Source organism: Phoca vitulina, unplaced genomic scaffold (genome assembly GCF_004348235.1).
Source record: "Phoca vitulina isolate PV1807 unplaced genomic scaffold, GSC_HSeal_1.0 scaffold94, whole genome shotgun sequence".
NCBI lineage: Eukaryota > Metazoa > Chordata > Mammalia > Carnivora > Phocidae > Phoca > Phoca vitulina.
In genome coordinates, this window is record NW_022589797.1 from 1,834,120 (window position 1) to 1,857,087 (window position 22,968).

Sequence of the window (22,968 nt, forward strand, 5' to 3'; positions counted from 1 at the left end):
TATTCAGTCTTTCCAGAGCCCCATCTCTTCCACTGACTTTGTTCTACCTGCTTCTGCATGTCTGCTGTAGCCATGCCACTGGCACCAATCTAGGGCTCTTCGCAGAAAGACATTTTAAGGGAACAATTCTTTGAGGCCTCTCTCTGGGCCCCATTTATGTCACATATCTTTCCTTGGGATAATGAAGTGCTTATGAGTCTAAAGGTAACCTTCCTTTCTCCTGCCACAATCCTTGAAACTTTCTTCGCTATGGCTTAGCTCTGAGTAACACCTGAAAGACCTGGAGGGGCAAAAAAATACTTTCCCAGCAAGGAGCAAGAATTTGGAGGGCTGCCAACTCCTTTGACAGAAACTTATTGCTTTTCCTGCTCCTATTCGCCCCACTCCATGATGGCACCACAAATCACGTATTTAGTCAGGGCCTTGGGAGTCTGGCACATTCTCCTCTGGGACCTCTGCCTGATCCATTTGATGGTTCTGTTCCTGGCACTGTGTCTAAAAGCTGCATCTATAATCAAGGAAAAAAAATGCCACCTTCCCTGGGTCCTAGGGTCTATACTTTAAGAGGTTCTTCTGTGAAGTGTGGAAACTCACAGAACTCTCTCATTAGTTTTGGTCCCCAATTAAACATACTCTAGTCATTTGGGCAATATGGCCACTGCAGCATGTACACTACTCAAGCAGATTCTGGGATCATCTGAATCCTAGAAGAGATCCAGTTCTGCCATAGGGCCACAGAAAGCTCAAAAAATGGGCGCCTGGGTGGCTCAGATGGTTAAACGTCTGCCTTCGGCTCAGGTCATGATCCCAGGGTCCTGGGATCGAGTCCCGCATCGGGCTCCCTGCTCAGCGGGGAGCCTACTTCTCCCTCTGCCTCTCTCTCTCTCTGTGTTTCTCATGAATAAATAAATAAAATAAAATCTTTAAAAAAAAAAAAAAAGAAAGCTCAAAAAATGTTTTCCTAAAGGTGCTTGAGCGAGTGCTATAAGACCTGTTATTTGGAAAGGCAATGCCCCTTGACTCAGGACCGTACTTTCTCTGAAAAAGAAAGAGCTTCACAATCAGGAAACCAGAGGAATGACAGTCTAGCCATCCTAGCTCTTTGTTGCAAGACTATTTTGGAGAGGCCCTGCTGCCCCTGCTCTATACCCCTCACCACAGGGGCACTCACGCTGCAGGCAGTCGGCGTTGAGCAGGTCCTGGCACTTCTCATGGCACTTGACTCCACACTCACTGCAGCGCATGCCCTGCCGGGCAATGCCCCAGAGCAGACCTTCACATTCATAGCAGTAGGTCGGGGTAGTGGCCGTCCAGACCTCAAAGTTGTGAGGTGTGGTGCACGAGATGGGGTAGATTAAGGCCTGCAGGGTTTTCTTATACACATGGGATTTCTGAAAGACACATACCCCATCACCCGCCAACAACTTTAGGTCTCTGCTGAGAGATACCAGAACTGAGATCCTTGCAGGGTAATCAAGACCCTGGTTTTTCCTCTGGCAATAAAGGAGATACTCTAGCCTGGCCCAGCCCATAGCCAAGACTGGAAGAAAGAAGCCCCCAATGTCACGTGCTCCTGGTCACCCAAGAGAGATCTGACTTGAATGCTACATCTAAACCTTTTCCCAGCATTCAAGCTTTCTAAGGAAACAGAGGATACTAGCCCCACCATAAAACCCTGAGTTCATCAGTCACATACTAGAACGTGAGACTTGGTCTTACCTTTGTTCTGGCTCCTTGCCTCTTCCAGCGTGGAAAACTCAGACCCAAAGCTTTTTATCTATTTCATTAATGATGTGTGCCCAACACTCTTGAATTCTGTTAGTATGGCTATAAAGATGATAACCAGTTTTTAGGCCAGTGGACTCACAAAAGCCCATGGGTCACTTACCAGCTCTTCATCCTTGAGAGAGGTGCGTGTAGCCATTGCAGAAGAAATCCCTGCCTTCCGGGACTGGACCAGTGACTGCGAGAGAAGACCTGCTATCAGCCTTGGGTACTGCCAAGGGCTGGCAAGTCCTAGGAAGGGAGTTTCAGTGACCAAAGTGACTTGACTACTTGACTTACTACCTTCTCTCTAATTTTACTGTCATTCACAGGGACTGCCCATGGGTTCTAGGTAATAAAAATGCCAAGTTAAGATCTAAAACACAAGATCCTCAGGACTATTCTAACAATGTTAGAATGGCACTTCTCTTAGGGCACCTATCATCCAAAGAGTTTCTCTTTCCTTCCCTATTGGTAGGTTTCCTACCCCTCGTTTATAGGAAGGCAAAGGAAAATGACAAGTTTAGAATTACAGTAGGAAACAGGTCATTAAGAACAGAATAAACTATGTCAGAGTCATATTTAAGAACCATCACTGAGAATGATGCCATGCTATCCTTTATCCCTGGGTACCAACCCACACCCACACAATCCCAGGTGGTTATAGAGGCCAGCAGCCCAAATGAGCAGGACACTTGGCAAGTGAAAGGGGCAATGTAACCTCAGTCAATCAAGGCAGGGGATTAAATCTGAGAGCTGGGACTGCTCTGCTAGCCAAGCTGTCATGTAAAGGAGCCTAATGTATCTGCCAAGCCCAGGCTTTAGGGACAACCCCTGGAGAGGCACATGGTTTCCCTAGGGCAATGGACACTGGGTAGACAGGAGGTATAGTATCAGCCTAAGCAGGAGAAAGAGTTGGGAGGGGCCCAGTTGGTTTGAGATGTGGATTCTTACGGAGGATGGAAAGGGGCTCTGGAGACACTCACCATAGCCTGTGCAGAGGACAGCAGAGAAAGGAACAACATGATGTTAAAGCCACCCCCAAGAGCATGAAAACGCTTGCAGAGGCAACCGAAAGGTTCTTCCCTATAGTCTAATCAATGTAGGGAACAACATCCCAACCCCCTCTGCCTCTATCCACTAAAAATTATCTTCAACCCAGCCAGCTGTCTAGGGCCTAGAGCTTCTGCTCTAAGGAAGAGTTAAGCCAGGAAGTGAAATATAGGCAAGGTTAAAAGATGGAGGATGGGAGTAGGAAACGACTAAGACACTGCCATCCAACTAGTTAAGCAAAGAGCAGCTGGTATGCAAGAGAGAGGGGGTGGGGAGAGGTGGAGAAAAAGTAGGAACAGAAGAAAAAGGAGATGGAAGACAATGAGAGAAAGTAATAAAGAAGAGATGACCTCAGAACTTATCCTCATCCAACCAGCTTTATGATAAGAGGAGATACACATTAGAAAGGAGGAAAAAGAGAAAGGAGAAATACACAGGCAGTAGGAAAAAAAGGAAGGAAAGAAAAAAAAGAGAGAGAAAACGGGAGAGGATAATTCCATTCAGCCAACTAAGGATAGAGAAACTGGTGGGGGAAAAAAGAGCAGGGAATGGAGGAGAAATGGGAAAAGGAGTGGATAGAAAAAACAAAATAGACTGAATGGTGGGGGGTAGAAAACAGGAGCAGAAAACAGTAATAAGAAAAGGGGTTCAAGTCTTACTGAACTTCTAGCTTTAGAGTTCTAGGACTCTGGGAAAGCCTGGGCCCTACTCCACCCCCATCACCCACTAGGCTATGGAAAATTCCTTGAGTTGATCCTGCCGCAGGAGGCATGACCCAAGTTGGGACCTTCCAGTCATTCTGGAGGTCCTGAGATCAGCTTTAACTCCTAAGCTTGTTTCAATTCAATTCCACAATTTTTTTTTTTATCATTACCTCTCAGTGCAAGACACTGAGTTAAGTACTAGGGACATAGAAATACTCCAGAAAAATCTATCTTAGGAGGAGACTGTCACTTTACCTCCAAGGAGTAGCATCAGTCATGCTCATTATATACTAAACTCAATGATCTAGGTCAGGGCTAGAGGCAGTTTCCATTCCAGATAATCAAAGAAGGTTGTAGAGAGGAACAAGATACCTAGAAGACTACTTCGGAGCCCAGCTTTAAGGGCCCAAGCTACAGTTCTAGGTAGGAGCTTTAGCTAATGAAGAACCTAGGGCTCTAATGAGGGAGTAAGATAGAACAAGTCCAACTAAGGTCTCATCATTAAGTCTCAGTGAAGCTTTAGATGATACATCTTCAGACCAGAATTTGTCACTAAATGGACCACTACCAGTCCTAAGGGAGGCCCAATGGGAGATACCCCAAGCCTGCTGCCTAAGTCTGCAAAGAATCACTCACCAGATCACTGACAAGCGGCAGTGGCTTCTTTCTGCGTAGATCTGGCATGCTGTCAATGCCATAGAGCCCTCCAGCTGGCCTGAGGAGAGAAGAAAATATGTCAGGACCTCCAGTCCTGCCTTGTTACTGGCAGGTTCAGTGTTCTATTTTCCTTGCTCACCCTCTCCCCAGAGGAAGATGAACTGATTTCCATCATATGTCTCTGAGAGGGGTAAGGAAGACACAAAGTGAGAGAAATAAAGCCATGGAATGATGAGCAATGGAATCTGCTCTCAGAGTGCCCTTCTGAGTCTCCTTCTATAGTTTTAGCCAAAAATCAAGAGCTCTTTTATCCCATAACAACACTTCAAGGCACCTGTTTATTTGAAGGCCTCTGTACTCCATAATGCAAGGAGGGAATTGGTAGTTAAGAGGGCCTCTCCCTACACTCAGGCCAGAGACACTGCTCCCCTAAGATAAGTGTTTCCTCTTCTATGCTAGAACAGAGCCCATGGGAATGGCTCTACAGAAGAGCTGCTGCCTAAGTAAGACTGCTAATGACATGTAGGAGATGACCTTCTCCATCCTGAGTAAAAGAGTCACCAGTTCTGTCCATCCAATCCTCCTGAAGAAAAAAGGTCTCCATGGAAAGAGGAGTCTGCATAACCAAGTGGAGGCAGGAAAGGTGGGATAGAAGATTTCCAAAAGACCACTTAGAGGGGAAAAAAGACATTCAGGAAGGAAACAACAGAAGGACTCTGAAAATCTGGCTGAGCCCTATGGATACATCAACAGGGACCAGGAAAAAAAAATTACAGCTGGAGCAACTGGAGATATCTAAAATTTTTATAATACCTTTTCTATGCTTATTAATTTTGTTGTTCTTTGCCATTTCTTCCATAACTATATGCAATAACAATAAAGAAAATGTCCTAGAACACCATGCTCACAATGAGATAACCTGGATTTTATCCCCAACTCTTCTACTAATTCACTACATGTCCTATGCCAAAATTACTTCCTCTCTTTGGGTCTTGATGCCAATTCTATAAAAGGAATGAACTATAAAATTTCTCTGACCTTTTGGAAGCTGTTATTCTGAGCCTCAATAAAAAGAACTCATGTACTTGGCCTTAATGAAAACAAGGAGATGGGAAAGGTGGTAAGGTAGTTGGGTGGTACACCATGACTGGTCTAAAAAGAGATGTTGCAGAAGATTAAGTAGGTACTGCCAGCTAGCTATATAGGCAAAAAATGGAGCCACAAACTAGATCAAGGCCAAGAGTTGCAACAGGCAACCTGATATGTTCATTTCTAATAAACTAGCTTCCTAAACACAGGAAATGAACTTTGCTTTCAATGAGACTACCAGACCTAGGGAAGTTCTAAACCTGTAACAGCTTCCAAGGACTAAGCTAAAGGAAAGACAACAGGGAGGCATTTAGAAAATCACTGCATGGCCTCATTTAAAAATAGCTTAAAAGGGGCGCCTGGGTGGCTCAGTCGTTAAGCGTCTGCCTTCGGCTCAGGTCATGATCTCAGGGTCCTGGGATGGAGCCCCGCATCGGGCTCCCTGCTCAGCGGGGAGCCTGCTTCTCCATCTCCCACTCCCCCTGCTTGTGTTCCCTCTCTCGCTGTGTCTCTCTGTCAAATAAATAAATAAAATCTTTAAAAAAACATAGCTTAAAAAATTAAATATACAAATAACTTAGCTATGTTCCATTGTCATGTATGTATTTTACAACCATTAGAAGAAAAAAGCTAAAGTTCCGAAGAAGGTCTGTAGAAAAAGCAACTGGTACCACAAGTTTGTGGTTAATTCTAAAAACTATAATATGTACCACTTAAGGATTTTGCAACATAAATGAGCTTCAGACAACAGAAAAAAGGATAGTTCATTCAAATGACCAACTCTTGATTTAAAAAAGACAAATCACAAAGAAAAGGAGCATGTAAACATATAATAGATAACTTTATGATCTGATCTTATTTCTTCCCTGGTCATGAGGGAGAGGAGGCATCCACTGGGAACTCTCATGTCAAAAGGCCTATATGGGACAAGGAGAGAAAGAAGATCCTGAGAAATAATGGGCAGTTTATGTGCCAGGGGAAGGAGGGGGAGGCACTTAAACTCTTTCCTCTCAAGAACAGTCAGTTATAGGCAGCAGCTGAGCAGCTTAAAATGACTCTCTGCTGCAGTCACATGGGTCTGAGACTCTCAAACAAGTAGCACAGACAGAACACACTGAGCTCATAAAGGATGCTACTTATGTCTTGACTAGAGTGGAATGGAATAAGTAGGTGACTCACATCAGCTGAATTCAGGACAGAACCCAGAGAGTAATCTAATCAACTACACTATCAACAATGGAATAAAAAGGAACTATGTCAAACACAGATATTTTTCTAGTTTCCTTTTTCTTCTACCTAAAGGGTATATCATTACTAAGATGCAATGAATCAGAAATTCTAGAGGCAAGGATAGGGAAGCCCCAAGTCTCCCTTCCCTGCTCCAGGGGAACCACTCTATAAAGCTCTCTCTTCTGTCTCTGAGCAATCAGTCTGCAGAGTTCTCTCCTCTCCCCAGAGAACCAACCAATCTGTATAGTAGAGCCTCTTCTTTCCCAGGATCCAATTTATGGAGCTTTTTCTACTGCTTCCCAGGGGAAAAGCTGGAAGTCGCGTGAGAGACTATAAAATCCATAGAAACCTTGTAGGGAATCACTTACCCTTCCGGGAGCCACTGGGGCAAAGAGGGGTGACCATCATCTGGAATCTTTAAAAAGAGATAGAAAAAAAGTTAGATCCTAGAAAAGATGAGAGATAGCCATCTTTCTTTGGTCAGGCAGTGAGCAGTAAAGTAGGAAGCTCAGAAAAGTGTAGGTTACATACAAAATGTGGTGACATAGCCAGACTGATGTCTAAGCCAATGCCCTGATCAGCCAGAGCAACAAGCAGGTTGCTGAAATGAGAACTTCCTTGTCTCCCTTCTCCCCAGTGAATAGGAAGGATATAAAGTCAAGCTCACTGAGATCTCAAGGCTAAGGTTTCACTGGGGAGTGTGAGAGGTGCCAGAACTTATATCCCCCTCACACAATCCACTGGTATACATAACAGTAAGCCAAGGCTTACAAAAAAAAAAAAAAAAAAAAGGTCCACTTGGGGCTTCCAGGCCTCTTAAGAAAAAGGACAACTTCATATAGAGTCTTCTAGTTATATTCATAAGTTCCCTTTGCTGTCACAGAGTGGTGACTTGGTCTTTCTGGATTCCCATCTCATCTTGTGATTTGACTTGGCTTAGGTTCCTTAAAATTCTAACTCATAGACACTCTACATTTGATAAGCTCTCTCTATATATAACAAGAGAACCCAGGGTAGATTAGATACTTAGATCATCTTCTGGTGGACTTTATGAGCTCTATAATGAGAAATTGAAAACTGAGGTACCAAACAATTCAAGGAAGAAACAGTTTGAGAACAGTTTTTAAAGGTTTCTCCATAAACAAACGAATGAACAAACAAACCCACAGAAAAAACATCCTTTAAGCAGTGTACAGAACAAAGTTCCAAAGCTTCCAGGGCTCTCCAGAGAACCAATGGTAAATGCTGTTTAGGCTCAATAAACCTAGTGCTAGCAGGTCTGGGGCTTCCTGCCCCTTCCTTGTTCCCTTCCACCCCCCAAAACTTCCGCACCTCCTGATACCTGGGCTCCAGCTAATTATCCTGGAACAAACGAGCTCCAAAGCAGGGAAGGCAGAAGTAAGGTGTTTAACTTTGTACAGGAGGTGAAGTTTTGGGAGAGCCACAGAAGGGAGAAGTTATAGATAAAATTAGGCAAGACAAAGTAGAAAAGGGAGAGGTAGGACAGCCATGTATATAGGGTGATATAAAAGTGGGTAAGAATTACCCTGGGTCAGCAGTAGGCTCAAGATGAACTTTGGACTTAAGACCCTTCTCACATTGTCTGTATTCTAAGCAAGCCTATCTGCCTATTGCCTACAGCCCTTCATGAACCCATTTCACCTTATCTGGCTCTTGTCCTGGTTCTGTGGGTGGGATAATACCGGCGAAACGACAGCCAAGCCCAAAAGGAAACCAGAAGTAGTTGATACACATCTCCTAAGGTTGCTTCTGAGGGGCAGCCCTATCCCTAAATCCCCAAATCCTACCACCCAGGACTTATCTTCCCTTTGAAAATAGTCACTCTACTGAGCCGATTTTTATTTCCTACCTAGAATTAGATGTTTGCCAGAAACCACAGACCTTAAGGAAACAAAGTCACAAAAGGTCTCTGGGAACCAGGGTTCAACAAGCTCAGATCATACACATTAGAGGAGACAAAGGATCTGCTAAAGCCTGCAGACAAAGCATAGAGCATGCACACAGAGGTACTGAAGGAGGACTGAGAGTGAGAGGAGGTCTAGATAAAGTACCTACAGCAGGTACATTCGTAGACACAACTTATGCCTGAGGGAAACACAAGGTGATCATGGATCCTGCACATAGGGTGATGAAACATGTGCACACCCATTTGAAGAAGGATTCACTGTTCACCAGGGCTGGAATTACAGGCAACAGCAAACCCTCACTGTCAAGAACCAGTGCTTACAGGCACAAAGCATTAGTTATACTGTGCATTCACATGGCATGGGGGAACCACATCACAGGTCTACAGAAGCTTGTGCTCACAGAGAGACCAAGAAACCTGCTCAGAAGCACAAAGCACATTCACACTTAGGACCCCAGGCAAGAGGCACAAAATGCCCACAGCAACTCCTGCTCCCAAATACAAAGTATATGCATGCTGGGCTCAGCAAGGGTTTACAGCATATGCCAACCTGCAGTAACAAGCAAAAGATGGACAAACACTGTGCAAAGTAGAAGAGGAGGGCAATCAGTGTTTGGGGTAGTCAAACTGAGTACGAGTATAAGCACACACATGCTACAGTGAATGTGCACCATGCTGGCACACACATTCTCACACTGTGCTCCAGGGATGTCTGCACACAAGAATGGAGCATGCCCACAAACTGCTTTCAGGAAAAACAGACTATCTGCATGAGCCAAAGCTCAGAGGCACAGATCATACACATGTGTGCATGCGCGCACGCATACACACACATGCACACACACACACACCGTGCTCAGGAGAGAAGGGTTGAAAATAGACAACAAAAAAGGCCCAAAGGGCCAGAGGCACAACCTGAACAGCTCCTCGCTTTCCTTCTGCAAGGAGAGAAAGAGCAGAAAAAAAGGGCAGAAAGGTTAGTAGATTCAGTCCCATAGCACGGAACCCAAAGAAAATGCCAGCTAAATCTCAAGGAACAAAGAAGAAAGGAAGAGGTCCTCTGAACAACTGGGCAGTTCACAGAGCCTAGCTTCCAGAATCCTTACCTCCTGTATTGGCCGGCCCCTCCTTTTAGTTTAGACCATTCCTGGTTTGGCTACTCAAACTAAAGGACAAAGTCTAGCGGGGGATTTCAGTCACCCTTTTCCAAACTGGCCTGCATGCAGCGTCATGGAAACCAGAGCCACAAGCTTTGTTACCAAGGGCCACTCCAACAGGCTATCTGAACTAGCTAAGCACAAAGTGAATTCCTTCCTCAGAAGCTATGTGTACTTACTCTGGATCTGGGATAAGTCCTCAAACCCCAAAGGCCTGGTAACTGGACCCTTTCCATTTTATAATGCAGGCTTGGCAATGCATTTGCCCAGCAAACCCTGGCCTGTTTTCCCAAAGCCTAAGTTAAGTTAGGACAGGTTAAGGCCTGAAGTTAAGGCTAGGACCAGGATGCTCAAAGGCTATAGTTGGGGGCATCACTTGGCCACTGCCCTAACAGAAGTCACCATGATCTAGATGATAAAACCATGACAGCAGCCCCAGACCTGATTATCTATTAAATCCAGAACAATACTCCAAAGGATATGGATGCTTCCAGAAGGACTTTAGCAAGCCACAGTAGAGGAAGATAAAAGTCCAGAGATTACTACTTCTCCTATTCATCAGACTACATTGCTTACTAGGACACATATGGAGAGCTCCACAGGTTTCCTTCTCTAAGGCAAGTCCATTCACCTGGGCCGATCAGCTCTCCTCCACTTTCTTTTCCCTCCCTTTTAAAGACCCACTGATATTACATAACAAGTAAAAGGGAGAATCAGAAACTAATTCATAAGTTTCCAATTTTTCAGTTATTTCTAATGGCCTAATGGGTCACCTGACTTGACAGAAGAGTGAACTCAGGAATAGGAATCCTCCAAAACAGTGCACCTACAGGAATGTAGGTGAAATGCAAAAGACACTTGCTGGAATGGGGCCATATCTCTTCTACATCTACTCCCACCTCCCCTACTGTACCCTGTTCTCTTTGAAAAAGAAAATTAGGCAAGGAACACTTTAACGGACCTGTGATTCAAATTGGAAAGGTTTCCCTCTATCTCCACTACCTTAAAAATACACTATAGATCATGTCAAAGTTAATTTGTGTCTTTCTATTCTTCCCAGAGTTCCCCATAATGCCTAAGAATCTGCTGACAAGGCTCTCCATATATATATAATTTTACCCTTGTAGCCTGAGGGTTTAGCACATTTCCTATCATTTGTATATAGTGAAAGGAATCTGAACTTTCAGGACTTAGAAAACAACAGCTTCTAAGAACATGTGTTTTGCCCATCACCAGAGAAAACATAGGTCTCTTAGCCAATAGTCTGTACCATTTTTCAGACTCCAAGGAACTGCTGTACTAGCTCTTCAGTTTGTCCCATCCACTGGACAAACATAACAAAACCTTTTTCTTGCTAAGAGTCAAACTTTTTGTGCTTCCTAACTTCCTAAAATGCCTTAACATTTTTCCACTCAGATTTAGTTTTAAGTGCAGTGTATCTATAGAACACCCACTCTGCCAAGAAAAAAAAAAATCTGACTCCCAAAAATGATTGCACTCTTCCAGAGAATACATTTTATAAGGAAGTGACATACTTCCTCATTATTAAAACAATCTTAACTTCATTGTCCTTGGGAGTCAAAAGACTTGAGGCACTCAACTTATTTGAGCCTGTATTTCCTTATCTGTAAAAAGCAGATAAGAACACTACCTCCCAGGGTTATAGTGAGGATTCATTTCTTCAACAAGTAGTTATTGAGAACCTACTGCACACCAGGCACTGTTTTCAGTGCTGGTGATGAAGCAAAGATAATGAAACAAACTGCCTAATCTTGAGAAGCTTCTATTCTAGAGGAGGAGCTAACGACTAATAATGACAAAGACAATGATAGTAGCTAACACTATGTGAACATATTATGTATCTGACATTTTATTTGAATAAGCTCATTTATTTCTCCCAACAACTCCACTGGGTAAATACTATTATTATCTCCATTTTTTTGTTGATTAAACTAAAGATCATCAGAGAGGTTAAGAAAGTTGCCTGAAGTCACAGCAAGGGGCAAAGCCAAAATTCAAAACAGTAATTTGGTTCCAGGATCTGGAACTATATACACACCATATCACCCGTGATAGAGACTCTGCTTCAGAATTCAGGTAAGGGGGAGCGGGGAGATAATGCCCCCTGTGGTGATGTTACAGTTACTATTATATTTTTTTAAAGATTTTATTTATTTGAGAGAGAGGGAGAGCGAATATGAGTGGGAGGAGGGGCAGAGGGAGAGGGAGAAGCAGACTCTCAGCTGAGCAGGGAGCCTGACACAGGGCTCAATCCCAGGACCCTAAGATCATGACCTGAGCCAAAGGCAGACTCTTAACTGAGCCACCCAGGTACCCCACTATTACAATTTTATAAAAGGTTATCAGGGAGGCCTCATCGATAATGTGACATTTAAGCAGAGACCTGAAGGAAGTGAGTAAAGAAGTTATTCGGATTCTAGGAAAAAAGTATTCTAGTCGGAACACAGAGAAAGTGCAAAGCCTGAGATGAGAGCGTGAATGGTGTGGAGGAACGCCACCGAGTTTGCACTGAGTACCAGTTCACATAGGACTCTGCAGGCTCTACAGTCTCATAAGCACTTTGACTTTCAATCTGAAATAGAAAATCAATGGAAGCTTTTGAGCAGAGAAATGATATGATCTGACTCATGTTTTGTAAGCATTACTCTGACTGCTGTGGGGATAACCGACTGTGGAAGAACAAGGGTAGAAGCAAGAGACCAGTTAGGCTACCAAAATCATCTGGGTAAGAGAAAACGGTGACTTAGACAAGGATGATAATGGTGGAGGTAGAGATACTGATACGGTTTAGGTTACTTTTTTTTTTTTTAAGATTTATTTATTTGACAGAGAGAGACAAAGCAAGAGAAGGAACACAAGCAGGGGGAGTGGGAGAGGGAGAAGGAGGCTTCCCGCTGAGCGGGGAGCATGATGTGGGGCTCGATCCCAGGACCCTGGGATCATGACCTGAGCCGAAGGCAGACACTTAACGACTGAGCCACCCAGGCGCCCCGGTTTAGGTTACTTTTTAAAAAATATTAAAATTCGGGGCACCTGGGTGACTCAGTCAGTTAAGCGGCTGCCTTCAGCTTGGGTCATTATTCCAGGGTCCTGAGATTGAGCCCCGCATCGGGCTCCCTGCTCAGCGGGGAGTCTGCTTCTCCCTCTCCCTCTGCCTGCCGCTCTGCCTGCTTGTGCTCTGTCAAATAAATAAAATCTTTAAAAAAATATTAAAATTCAATTTAGTTAACGTATACTGTATTATTAGTTTCAGAGGTAGAATTTAGTGATTCATCAGTTGCATGTAACACCCAGTGCTCATTACATCAAGTGCCCTCCTTAATGTCCATCACCGTTATCCCATCTCCCCACCCACCATCCCTCCAGCAACTCTGTTTTATAAAGAGTCTCTTATGGTTTGCCTCCCTGTTTTCCTCTTATTTTTCCTTCCCTTTCCCTCCCATATGTTCATCTGTTTTGTTTCTTAAATTCCCCATGAGTGAAATCATATGGATTTTGTCTTTCTCAGACTTATTTTGCTTAGCATAATACCCTCTATTTCCATCCACCTTGTTGTAAATGGCAAGATTTCATTCTTTTTGATGGCTGAGTAATATTCAGTATATCAGTGTGTGTGTGTGTGTGTGTGTGTGTGTGTGTGTGTGTGTGTGATCATTTGCTGATGGCCATCTGGGCTCTTTCCATATTTTGGCTATTGTGGACATTGCTGCTATAAACTTTGGAGTTTAGGTTACTTTTTAAAGGTAGAGCAAGCAGATTTACTACCTGACTGGATGTGGGCTATGAGACAAAAGGAAAAGGAAAAGACAAGAAGGACTCTATGGATTTGGGCCTGAGCAGCTGCAAGAATGGAGGTGTCATATACTGGTAAAGAAGACTATAGGAAAGGCAGGTTTGGTAGTGGCTTGCGGAAAAGGACCAGGAATTTGGTTTCAGATATGTCAAATCTGAGATGCCTATTTACATCCAAATGAGAAAGTTAAGATGTAGAGTCTGGCATTCATGGAAGATGTCTGGGCCAGAGATATAAATGCAGGAATCCTTATGAAACTCATGATATTGAAATAGGTTACTTAGCCTGTGAGTATGAATAAAAAGAAGAAATCAGGATTGAATCTTAGGATGCTACAAGGTTGGGAAGAGGAGGGACAAGCAAAGATGGCTAAGAAGGGGACGCCTGGGTGGTCCAGTTGCTTAAGTGTCTGCCTTCGGCTGAGGTCATGATCCCAGGATCCTGGATCGAGTCCCACATCGGGCTCCTTGCTCAGGAGGGAGCTGCTTCTCCCTCTGCTTGCCGCTCTCCTGCTTGTGTGCTCTCTCTTTCTCTCTCACAAATAAAATCTTTAACAAACAAAAAAGATGGCTAAGAAGGAACGGTCAATAGTACTGGGGTAGAACCAATACAGAGAGGTGGTCTAGAAGCCAAGTGAAGAAAGTGTTTCAAAAATCAGGAACTGAGGCATAAGGAAAGACTACACGAGTCTTTTTCAACAAATGGTGGTGGAATATCCAAATGCATATGAATGAAATCAGAGCCCTATCTCACACCATATAAAAAATTTAACTCAATATGGATCATAGAACTAAAAGAGCTAAAACTAAAAAACATTTAGGAAAAAACATAGGAGTAAATTTTTGTGACCTTGGGTTCAACAATGCTTTCTTAACTATGAAACCAAAAAACACAATCCACACAAGAAAATAGATAAATTGAATTTCATCAAAATCTAAAACTTTTGCACTCGATTTCATATCCATTATAATGGCTATTACAAAAAAAAGGGAGGGGGGAGAGAGAGAGAAGTAACAACTGTTGGCAAGGATGTAGAGAAATTAGAACCTTTGTGCACTGTTGGTAGGAATGCAAAATGGTGCAACCCCTATAGAAAACAATATGGCAATTCTACTCCTGGTTATATACCCAAAGGAAATGAAAGCAAGGATTCAAAAGAGATATTTATATACCCATGTTCATACCAGCATTATTCACAATAGCCAAAAGGTGGAAGAAACCCAAGTATCCACCTACAAATGAGTAGATAAACAAAATGTGGTATATAGGGGCATCTGGGTGGCTCAGTCGGATGAGCGTCTGCCTTCGGCTCAGGTCATGATCCCAGGGTCCTGGGATCGAGCCCCACATCCGGCTCCCTGCTCTGCGGGAGGCCTGCTTCTCCCTCTCCCACTCCCCCTGCTTGTGTTCCTTCTCTCGCTGTGTCTCTCTCTGTCAAATAAATAAATAAAATTCTTTTTTAAAAAAGTGGTATATATACATACAATGGAATACCATTCAGCCTTAAAAAGGAAATCCTGACACATGCTACAACATGGATGAACCTTGAGAACATTACAAACATTATGCCAAGTAAAACAGGCCAGTCACAAAATGACAAATACTGTGTGATTCCACTTATATAAGGTACCTACAGCAGTCAACTGAAAGAGGCAGAAAGTAGAATGTGGTTGCCAGTGGCTGGGGGGAGGGGAGAATGGGGAGTTAGTCTAATGGGTAGAGAGTTTCAGTTGTGGAAGACGAAAAAGTTCTGGATATTGGATGATGGTGATGGTTGCACAACAATGTGAACAAACTTAAAATGGTTAAAAGGATAAATTTTATATTATGTATATTTTACCACAATAAAAAATTTTTTAATAAAACACTTATGCTTCAAAAAAAAAACACCATCAAGAAAGTGAAATGACAACACAAAGATTGGGGGGCATTATTTACAAATCAAATCAAATATGTGGTAAGAGGCACATGTCGAGAATATATAAAGAACTCTTACAACTCAACAAAAAGACAACTCAACATGAATAGACATCTCTTCAAAGAAAATATAAAAATGGCCAATACGCACATGAAAAGATGCTTAACATCATTAGCCACTAGGGAAATGCAAATCAAACCATAATAAGATACCACTCACACCCACTGGGATGGGTATAATAAAAAACATAGACATTAATTTAGTGTTAGCAAGAATGTGGAGAAATTAGAACTTTCATGCCTTGCTGGTTAGAATGTAAGATGGTGCAACCACATTGGGGAACAGTATGGCAATTCCTCAAAAATGTTAAACTTAGAGTTACCATATGACCCAGCAATTCCACGTCTCATATATACCCAAGAGAACTGTAAACATATGTCTGGACAAAAACTTGTACACAAATGTTCATAGCAACATTATTTGTAATAGCCAAAATGTAGTAAACAACAACAACAAGCCAAATGCCCATCAAATACTGAACAGATAAAACAAAATATGGCATATCCATATCCCACCGCAAAAAGAAATGAAGTACTGATACATGTTACAACATGGTTGAATCTTAAAAACATGCTAAGTGGAAGAAGCCAGTCACAAAAGACCACATATTATATGAACCCACTTATACGCAATGTCCAGAACAGGCAAATCCACAGAAACAGCAAGTAGATGAGTGGCTGCTAGAGGCTGGAAGCAAAGATTAGATAGTGACAACTAATAGGTAAGGGGTTTCTTTTTGGGGTGATAGAAATGTTCTGGAGTTCATGGTTGCATAATTCCATGAATCTACTAAAAAACACTCAATTGTACACTTTTTAAGGGATTTTAAAGGTGAACTTTGTGGTATATAAATTATAACTCAATAAAGCTGTTATAATAAAAAGAAGGACGTAATCAATTATGTCAAGTTGCTGACTGACTGACTAAGAGGAGGACTAAAAATGGAACAGGAGTTTGACAATACTGTGGTCATCCGATGTTCTTGACAAAAGCTATTTTGGTAGAGTGGTAGAAATAAAAGAATTGAATTTTTATATAATGCATGTAACAGTACTTAAAACAGTGCTATGTATACCCCAAAAGAGAAGAAAAAGGATGAAAAATAAGAATTCAAATTAATGGTAAGCTACTAGTAAGCTTAGTCCCTAAGGCCCCAAGCAGAGCAATGAAGAAAGCGGATTTCTTAAATGTTTAATTACGGTAGTAGCCACTGTTACTAATACCGAATCAGTTTATCAGCTTGGGGTGCTGCTGTTGTGGGTGAAGCTATCCCTATGTGCTTACCTTGCTCTATTCTTCCTACCCTATGGAATGCTGCTGGAGTCAGGCCTCGCCCAGCACCCCTCCAACCACTCCCTCTGCAGCCCACAGACCAGACTTGATCTTGACTAGGACCCAGAACTTTGGCTTGCTTTCTTATTGGTGCTTCAGAAAACCTTTGTCTCATTATCACTGCTGCTGCCACCACCTGCTTACCTCAGGTACCACAAGTTCCTGCATTGCCCACCAGGCTATCAGCTCAGAAGGGGAATTTTGCAAGCTGAAGAGCCAAGCCCAAGTGTGCTGGGTACTCATCCTAACATCAACTGCCACCAAGGCTTAAGGAGTTAGTAAGGAAGTACTGCTTTATTTGTTGTTTCCGTTGTTGCTGTAATGTAATAATTTCTAAATGCCCAGGGAGAAGGAAAAAGGGCTGTAAAGTTAAGAGGAGAAAGAAATCTCTTACAGCTGAGGAATTATAGAAAGTTTCCTGGAAGAGGTGATGTTTTGGCTGTATATTGAAGAATTGAGTAAATTCTGCTAGGCTGATTTGATGAACACAGCACCTTAGGCTAAAAGAAAGCATGTATATGTGAATATGCTGAGAACAGACAGTACAAGGCAAATTTGTGACAGCAAAGTTTCCTTTTGGGTGGAGCATAGTGGGACAACTAGAGATAAGCCTGCAAATGTAAACTAGAGACCAACTGTAGCGATCCTGAATGTCAAGTGAAGGAATTTAGACTTTTCTCATAAGCTATAAGGAGTAGCTCTAGGGATATTTGAAAGGAACATGATATGATTTTAGTTTTGTATTTTTAAACTTAATTTTATAACTTGGTATTATATTTATTATTCAAATTCTAAAAAGTATAAAAAAGGTTTACAGTGAAAAAAATCTACTTTTCATCTCCTTAGTTTTTCACCCAATACCTTTCCCCATGGGCAATCAGGTATCAGTCTCTTATGTATCTTTGTTAGATATTCTATACAAACAGACACAAACACTATGGGTTTGTGTATTCTTTCCCGCTCTTTTTTATATAAATGTAGACATCTTATACATACTGTTCTACACCTTGCTTTTTCATATTGCAATATACCTTGGATATCTCTCCATTTTAGTAAAGAGCTACCTCATTCTTTTTATAGCTATATAATACTGTACAACATTGTTAGGATCTGCCAGGAGGTTATTTAACCAGTCCTTTTTTTTTTTTTTTTTTTTTAAGATTTATTTATTTGAGAGAGAGTATGTGTGTGCGTCCACGCCTGGGTGGGAAAAAGGACAGAGGGAGAGAATCTTCAAGCAGACTCCCCCTCTGAGGGCAGAGTCAGAGACAGGGCTCCATCCCATGACCGATGAGATCATGACCTGAGCCAAAGCGAAGAGTGAAGCTCAATAAACTGAGCCAACCAGGCGCCCCTCACCAGTCTTTAACATTTAGGTTGTTTTCACTCTCTGCTACTAAAAACAATGCTTCAAAAATAGAACATATGTGAAAATGTTTCTTTCCACATGTGAAAATAAACCTACAGGATATATTCCTGGAAGTGATTTTAGGGTTCAAAGGGTATACAGAATTCTGATACATTTTGCCAGTTGTCTTCCTTAGAGGTTATACCAATTTACACTCCCATCCCACCAGCAATGCAGGAGTGCCTGTTCCCTCACACCTCTGTCAACACAATATGTTTCATAATTTTAATTCTCCCTTAGAAACATTAATCAGGTTATATGCATAGGAGGACAACCCCATTTACATTTAAAACTGGATGAATACAGCATATGCTCTTTGGATATATTTAATTTTGATTGGGAGAAGTAATTTTAAAACTACATATCTCCACGCTGCCTAGAAAAAAAGTACTCTCATTTCTTGAGTCAAAACCATTCCATTCTCCAGTTTAGGTGAGGAGCCTTCAGCCAGAGATGGAAGAAAAGGAATATGACCTGTGAAAGGCAGTCGGGTTCTTGGGTAGGGCAAGCACTGGACAGCTTCAAGTTGAAAATAAGGTTCTGTGTTAAGTCCAGTACTGGGAAGAAGAAAGGTCAGGATAAGAGAAATTCCCACAATGGCCCATCAGCTGCTGGGGAAATGGCAATCTTATCTCAGCATGAAACCCATGAAGAATAATTTTAAAATGCAGTGTTTGCATTAGCCCCTCCAGTGCCTGTGAGCAATATGCCCATTCCTGCCTCCTACACCACACCTACTTTACAGTGGCATATCCTAAAAGTCCTGCAGCTGTAAATTACTTCTACCCACATGTTCCTCCCTCTTTGGAAAGGTAGTTTCTTTCTTTTTTTTTTTTTTTTTAAGATTTTATTTATTTAACAGAGACACAGCAAGAGAGGGAACACAAGCAGGGGGAGTGGGAGAGGGAGAAGCAGGCTTCCCGCTGAGCAGGGAGCCCGATGCGGGGCTCAATCCCAGGACCCTGAGATCATGACCTGAGCCGAAGGCAGACGCTTAACAACTGAGCCACCCAGGTGCCCTGGAAAGGTAGTTTCTAAAGCCGCCCTCAACCCCCCATAGACTGGAAGCTTCCTAGAGGCAGGAACTCCTTTCCTGTTGCTTTAGAACCCTCTTGCACTCCAGTTCCCACAGGATTAGCTTAAAATCTGTATTCAAGTAATTTAGACTGATTTAAGCTGTGGACCTCCCCCATCACCTTGTGAAACTCACCACCAAGCTGGGTCTCACGCTAGCCTGATGGAGGCCATACCCAGCGAGCTGTGACCCCATTAAATATAGATTTAGAATACCTGAGTGTATGTCTTCTACTGAGACATGGTTTGCCTTCTGTACTAGCTCATGCAAAAGTTTTTTCTGCCTCAGTCTTTTCTCTCTCAGAACATTTTTAAAATTGTTGATGCACTTGTTGAGGTAGATGGTCTCTGCACACACTTGCTCTAGGCTTAGTCTGCCCTGCTTGGGAGATTCGGGCCTGGAACATGTTTCACCTCCCAGAAACGGAGCCAGAGCAAAACCTGGCAATGAATATGCAATAGGCGAAGAGTTAGAAGCAAGAGAGAAGTTGCTGGGATCCTGAAAGGTTTGGTCTCTCTGTGTAGGGATGCCCACTCCACCAGAGACCACACTGAGCAAGCTCTCACTCTCCTGACTCCCAGGGCTCTCCACAGAGAAATCTTGGGCACCCTCTGAACTCACTGTCCCAAGAAGTCTATCACTGTTCTCTGACTGAGAACCACTTTCATTGCTTTCCAGGTCCTCAGGACTGATGGACCCACTATTCTCCAGCTTCTGAAACACGCCCTGCAGAGCTGAACGGAAGTGGTGAATTGCTCGGCCCAGTCTGCTTTTGTAAAACTTAATTTCTACATCTTCATCCTCCTGCAAGCCAACCAGACCACAAGATGACTTTTCAAAGACATCTTTAAGGACCCGAGAAGCATGTTCCTCCTCTTCATTCAAGTCAATATGAACCATGTCACTGAAGGTCTCAGGCCCTACGATAATTTCTTCCATCATGTGGTCATGGCTCAGAGTTGCAAACCTTTTGGACTTGTCTGTCAAAAGGTCCTCTAGCTGCTTTGAGCTCAGAATACCAAGCCCAGCTTCACAGGCCAGGAGGTTGTCTTCTGTCTTCAGTAACCCAGACAGTGACAGGCAGCTGCCCGCCTCACTTTTATTGCCGCAGTTATTTGCTCTTTTTGTTTCAAATCCTTGGCTGGACTGTTTGAAAACCTGGGATTTCCCAGAGCCCTCCTCTTCTGGGATTAACACTGGGGAAGGTTCCTCAAATTGATGAAAGGTGGACAGAGAAGCTTCTCTCCCTGTCAGCTCACCACAACTGCCACTGATAACTTGGGAGGCTCCTGATGTTCCTTTTACTTCATCTCCTGGCTTAGATATATCGCTTGGCTTTGTGAAATTATTCTTGGGTGGAAAGCAAAGGCCTTGCTGCTTAGGAGTTTGAGGTTCTTTGTGTTGATTCTGAGCCCTCATTTGACATGCTCCTGGGTCCCCTGTTTCCATCTGAAAAAGTGGTTCATGCTGGTTTAAAGAATTTGCATTATGATCCTGAAGTTGCAAAAACGATAGAGACTCCTTCTGGGGATTCTTATAGCACTGTGGCCAGCTTGGTTCTTCTTTGGTGGCAATCCGGACCCCTACACTCTGCAAAAGGATGGATTTCTGCAAGATGAAGTCCCTATGCTCTATATGGGCAAGTTTCACAACAGTAGGCCTGGGGGCTGGGGCTTTGCCTGCCCTGTAAGCTTCTTTGATGTACCTGTTGCACTGCATGCCGTTAACACAGAGGTGCATGGCCAGGAAGCTGTGTACCAGCTCCACGGTATTTTCCCCATCTTGCTCAGGAAGTCCATACAGATACAGAATGGCGTCCTCACCGGGGCTGTCCACATGGGGTTCCTGGGCCATTTCCCCCACACACACCTTGGCCAGTGAGCTGCTGCCCACCTGCAAGCCTTCTATTTCACTCAGAACTGAGTCTACACAACTAGACACTTCATCCACTGAACCCCGGACTTGGCTCAAGTGTTGCTGCAGCTCAGCAATTTCAGTTTGGAGACGGCTGATGCCTTGTAGCTCTCTGATTATATAGTCTACTACATCCCCCAAAGGCTCTCGCTGTTCACAGCTGCAGCCTTGGTGATAGCCTCTAGACAAAAGGGACTTGGCTTGATTCCTTTCTGAGGGCTCTTGACAGCTTGTGCTAATGCTGACAGAGGAGAGGTCCTGAGAGCCAGATCCCGAAGCACAGACAGTAGAGCCCAGAGGAAACTGGCTGCCAGCCTGCTGCTCAAAGCTGCAATGCTGGGCCAGGCCCCCATCTCTATCCCCACCAATGGTTGAGGCTGTTGACCCACAGTGAGGGAGCAGGGAGCTATCCTCTGGTAAGGATTCAATAGGGCCTGAGGACTTGCTCTTGATGCCACACACAGTCTCTGACTTAGGCTTATCTGGGGAAAGCCTGGAGGAGGGTCCCAAGGTGACCATGATTTCTTCCTCTGACTCTTGCAACAATCGTTTCATTTTCTCCCTCAGGGTCTGAGGTATTTTCTTGCTTCTTCCTCTTATTTCTGGTCAGGGTGCTTAACAGAGACTGTCTTAGAAGACAATATACTGCCCTGCTCTTTTCAGTCTTTTTCTAGCAATTATGGCTGGGTGATGCCTTGGGATTAGCCCACAGTACTGCCTGGAATGATCCCATGTGTAGTCTCCAAACCTGGTACATGCCCCTGGATCCTGGCTTGACTCTTATCCTGCAGCTAGTGAAAAAGGGAAATAGTGCACTCAGGTCAGAAAGCAGCAGGATAGTTTTAAATCCGAATCAAACTGTCAAGCAGGAATAATAATGTTACCTTCTAAGACTGCAGAAGTCAACCCTGACCTGTCTCCCACTGCTGGCCTTCAAAGCTGTAGGCAGTCACTTCTCTTTCCTTGGCTTCCCATCAGGGTATTGATGTATCAAGTCCTTGTGTTCTGGGCAAGTACCCAAAGGCATCAAGATTAAGACAAACTCCTGGGAAGTAGGTGGGTAAGGTCAATGAGTGACTGAACCTTTACAAAATTCAACACTAGGGTCTGATTCAGGAATGAACAAATAGATGCCTAACTACCAAAGCTCAAATTACATACACAGTGAAAGACAGCAACAAGGCATGGAATGTTTGTTTTCCCAGTCAGATGTTCTGCTGAAAACTCAGCAACTCCAACGTTGGTTCCTGCCTGTGCTTATAGTGACAGCAACCCTTCACTTGGAGAAAAGACCATGGCAACTATTTAAAACTTGGAGGGAAAAAAAATGTTTTCTAAAAATTCTAGAATAAGGTGGCATGGCATAAGCAAAAATCACTGTCCAGACTCAGGTACATTAAGCACATTTGGATCTAGTGGGGCATGTGGCCAAAGACACACATATGGTGGGCTCACAGCTGGGGATGAAGGAAGCTCAGGAACAGCCTGGAGTCCTGAACTCCATTTAATAGTCCCCAAGCGCTTGGTGCAGCCTAATCAACACACAGGTTTGGCTTTCCTCCTCCACGGTGCATCTGGTCTAATACCTCCCTTCAGAGCACCAGGTAAGTGATTTTTCAGCACTCCTGGAGTAACAGAGGATTGCTTTAGCCCTCTGACGGCTTGGAGAGAACAATGCATGGGACAGGTGGGGAACTGGTTATATCACAGAGGGCTCCAGGGTACTTTGCTATTCTCCAAAAAGGTGAAGCTAGCCTGTCACTAGTCCTGCCCCTATACCCTAAACTACCAGTGACTACTACAGAGGTAAAGATGACTATTACCTTATAAGGAGTGGGTATCCATTCCCTTTTTACTGGGAACATG

At 43.4% G+C, this 22,968-nt stretch overlaps 1 protein-coding gene across 8 annotated transcripts in view; it reads right to left on the reverse strand.

Moving 5' to 3' along the window:
- UNC13B (unc-13 homolog B) overlaps positions 1-22,968 on the reverse strand; it is a 217,069-nt gene that overhangs the window by 35,369 nt on the left and 158,732 nt on the right. For 4 of the 8 annotated variants that reach the window (XM_032396862.1, XM_032396865.1, XM_032396864.1 and 1 more), the window contains 4 exons: positions 6,866-6,912; positions 4,158-4,236; positions 1,889-1,963; positions 1,172-1,391 (listed from right to left, as the gene is read on the reverse strand). In XM_032396862.1, coding sequence (XP_032252753.1) covers positions 1,172-1,391; positions 1,889-1,963; positions 4,158-4,236; positions 6,866-6,912 — 421 coding nt within the window. Of the gene's footprint in view, positions 1-1,171; positions 1,392-1,888; positions 1,964-2,750; positions 2,757-4,157; positions 4,237-6,865; positions 6,913-9,339; positions 9,363-19,403; positions 21,892-22,968 lie in introns of those variants that run through there. The other 4 variants (XM_032396857.1, XM_032396858.1, XM_032396860.1 and 1 more) reach the window with 2 other exon arrangements.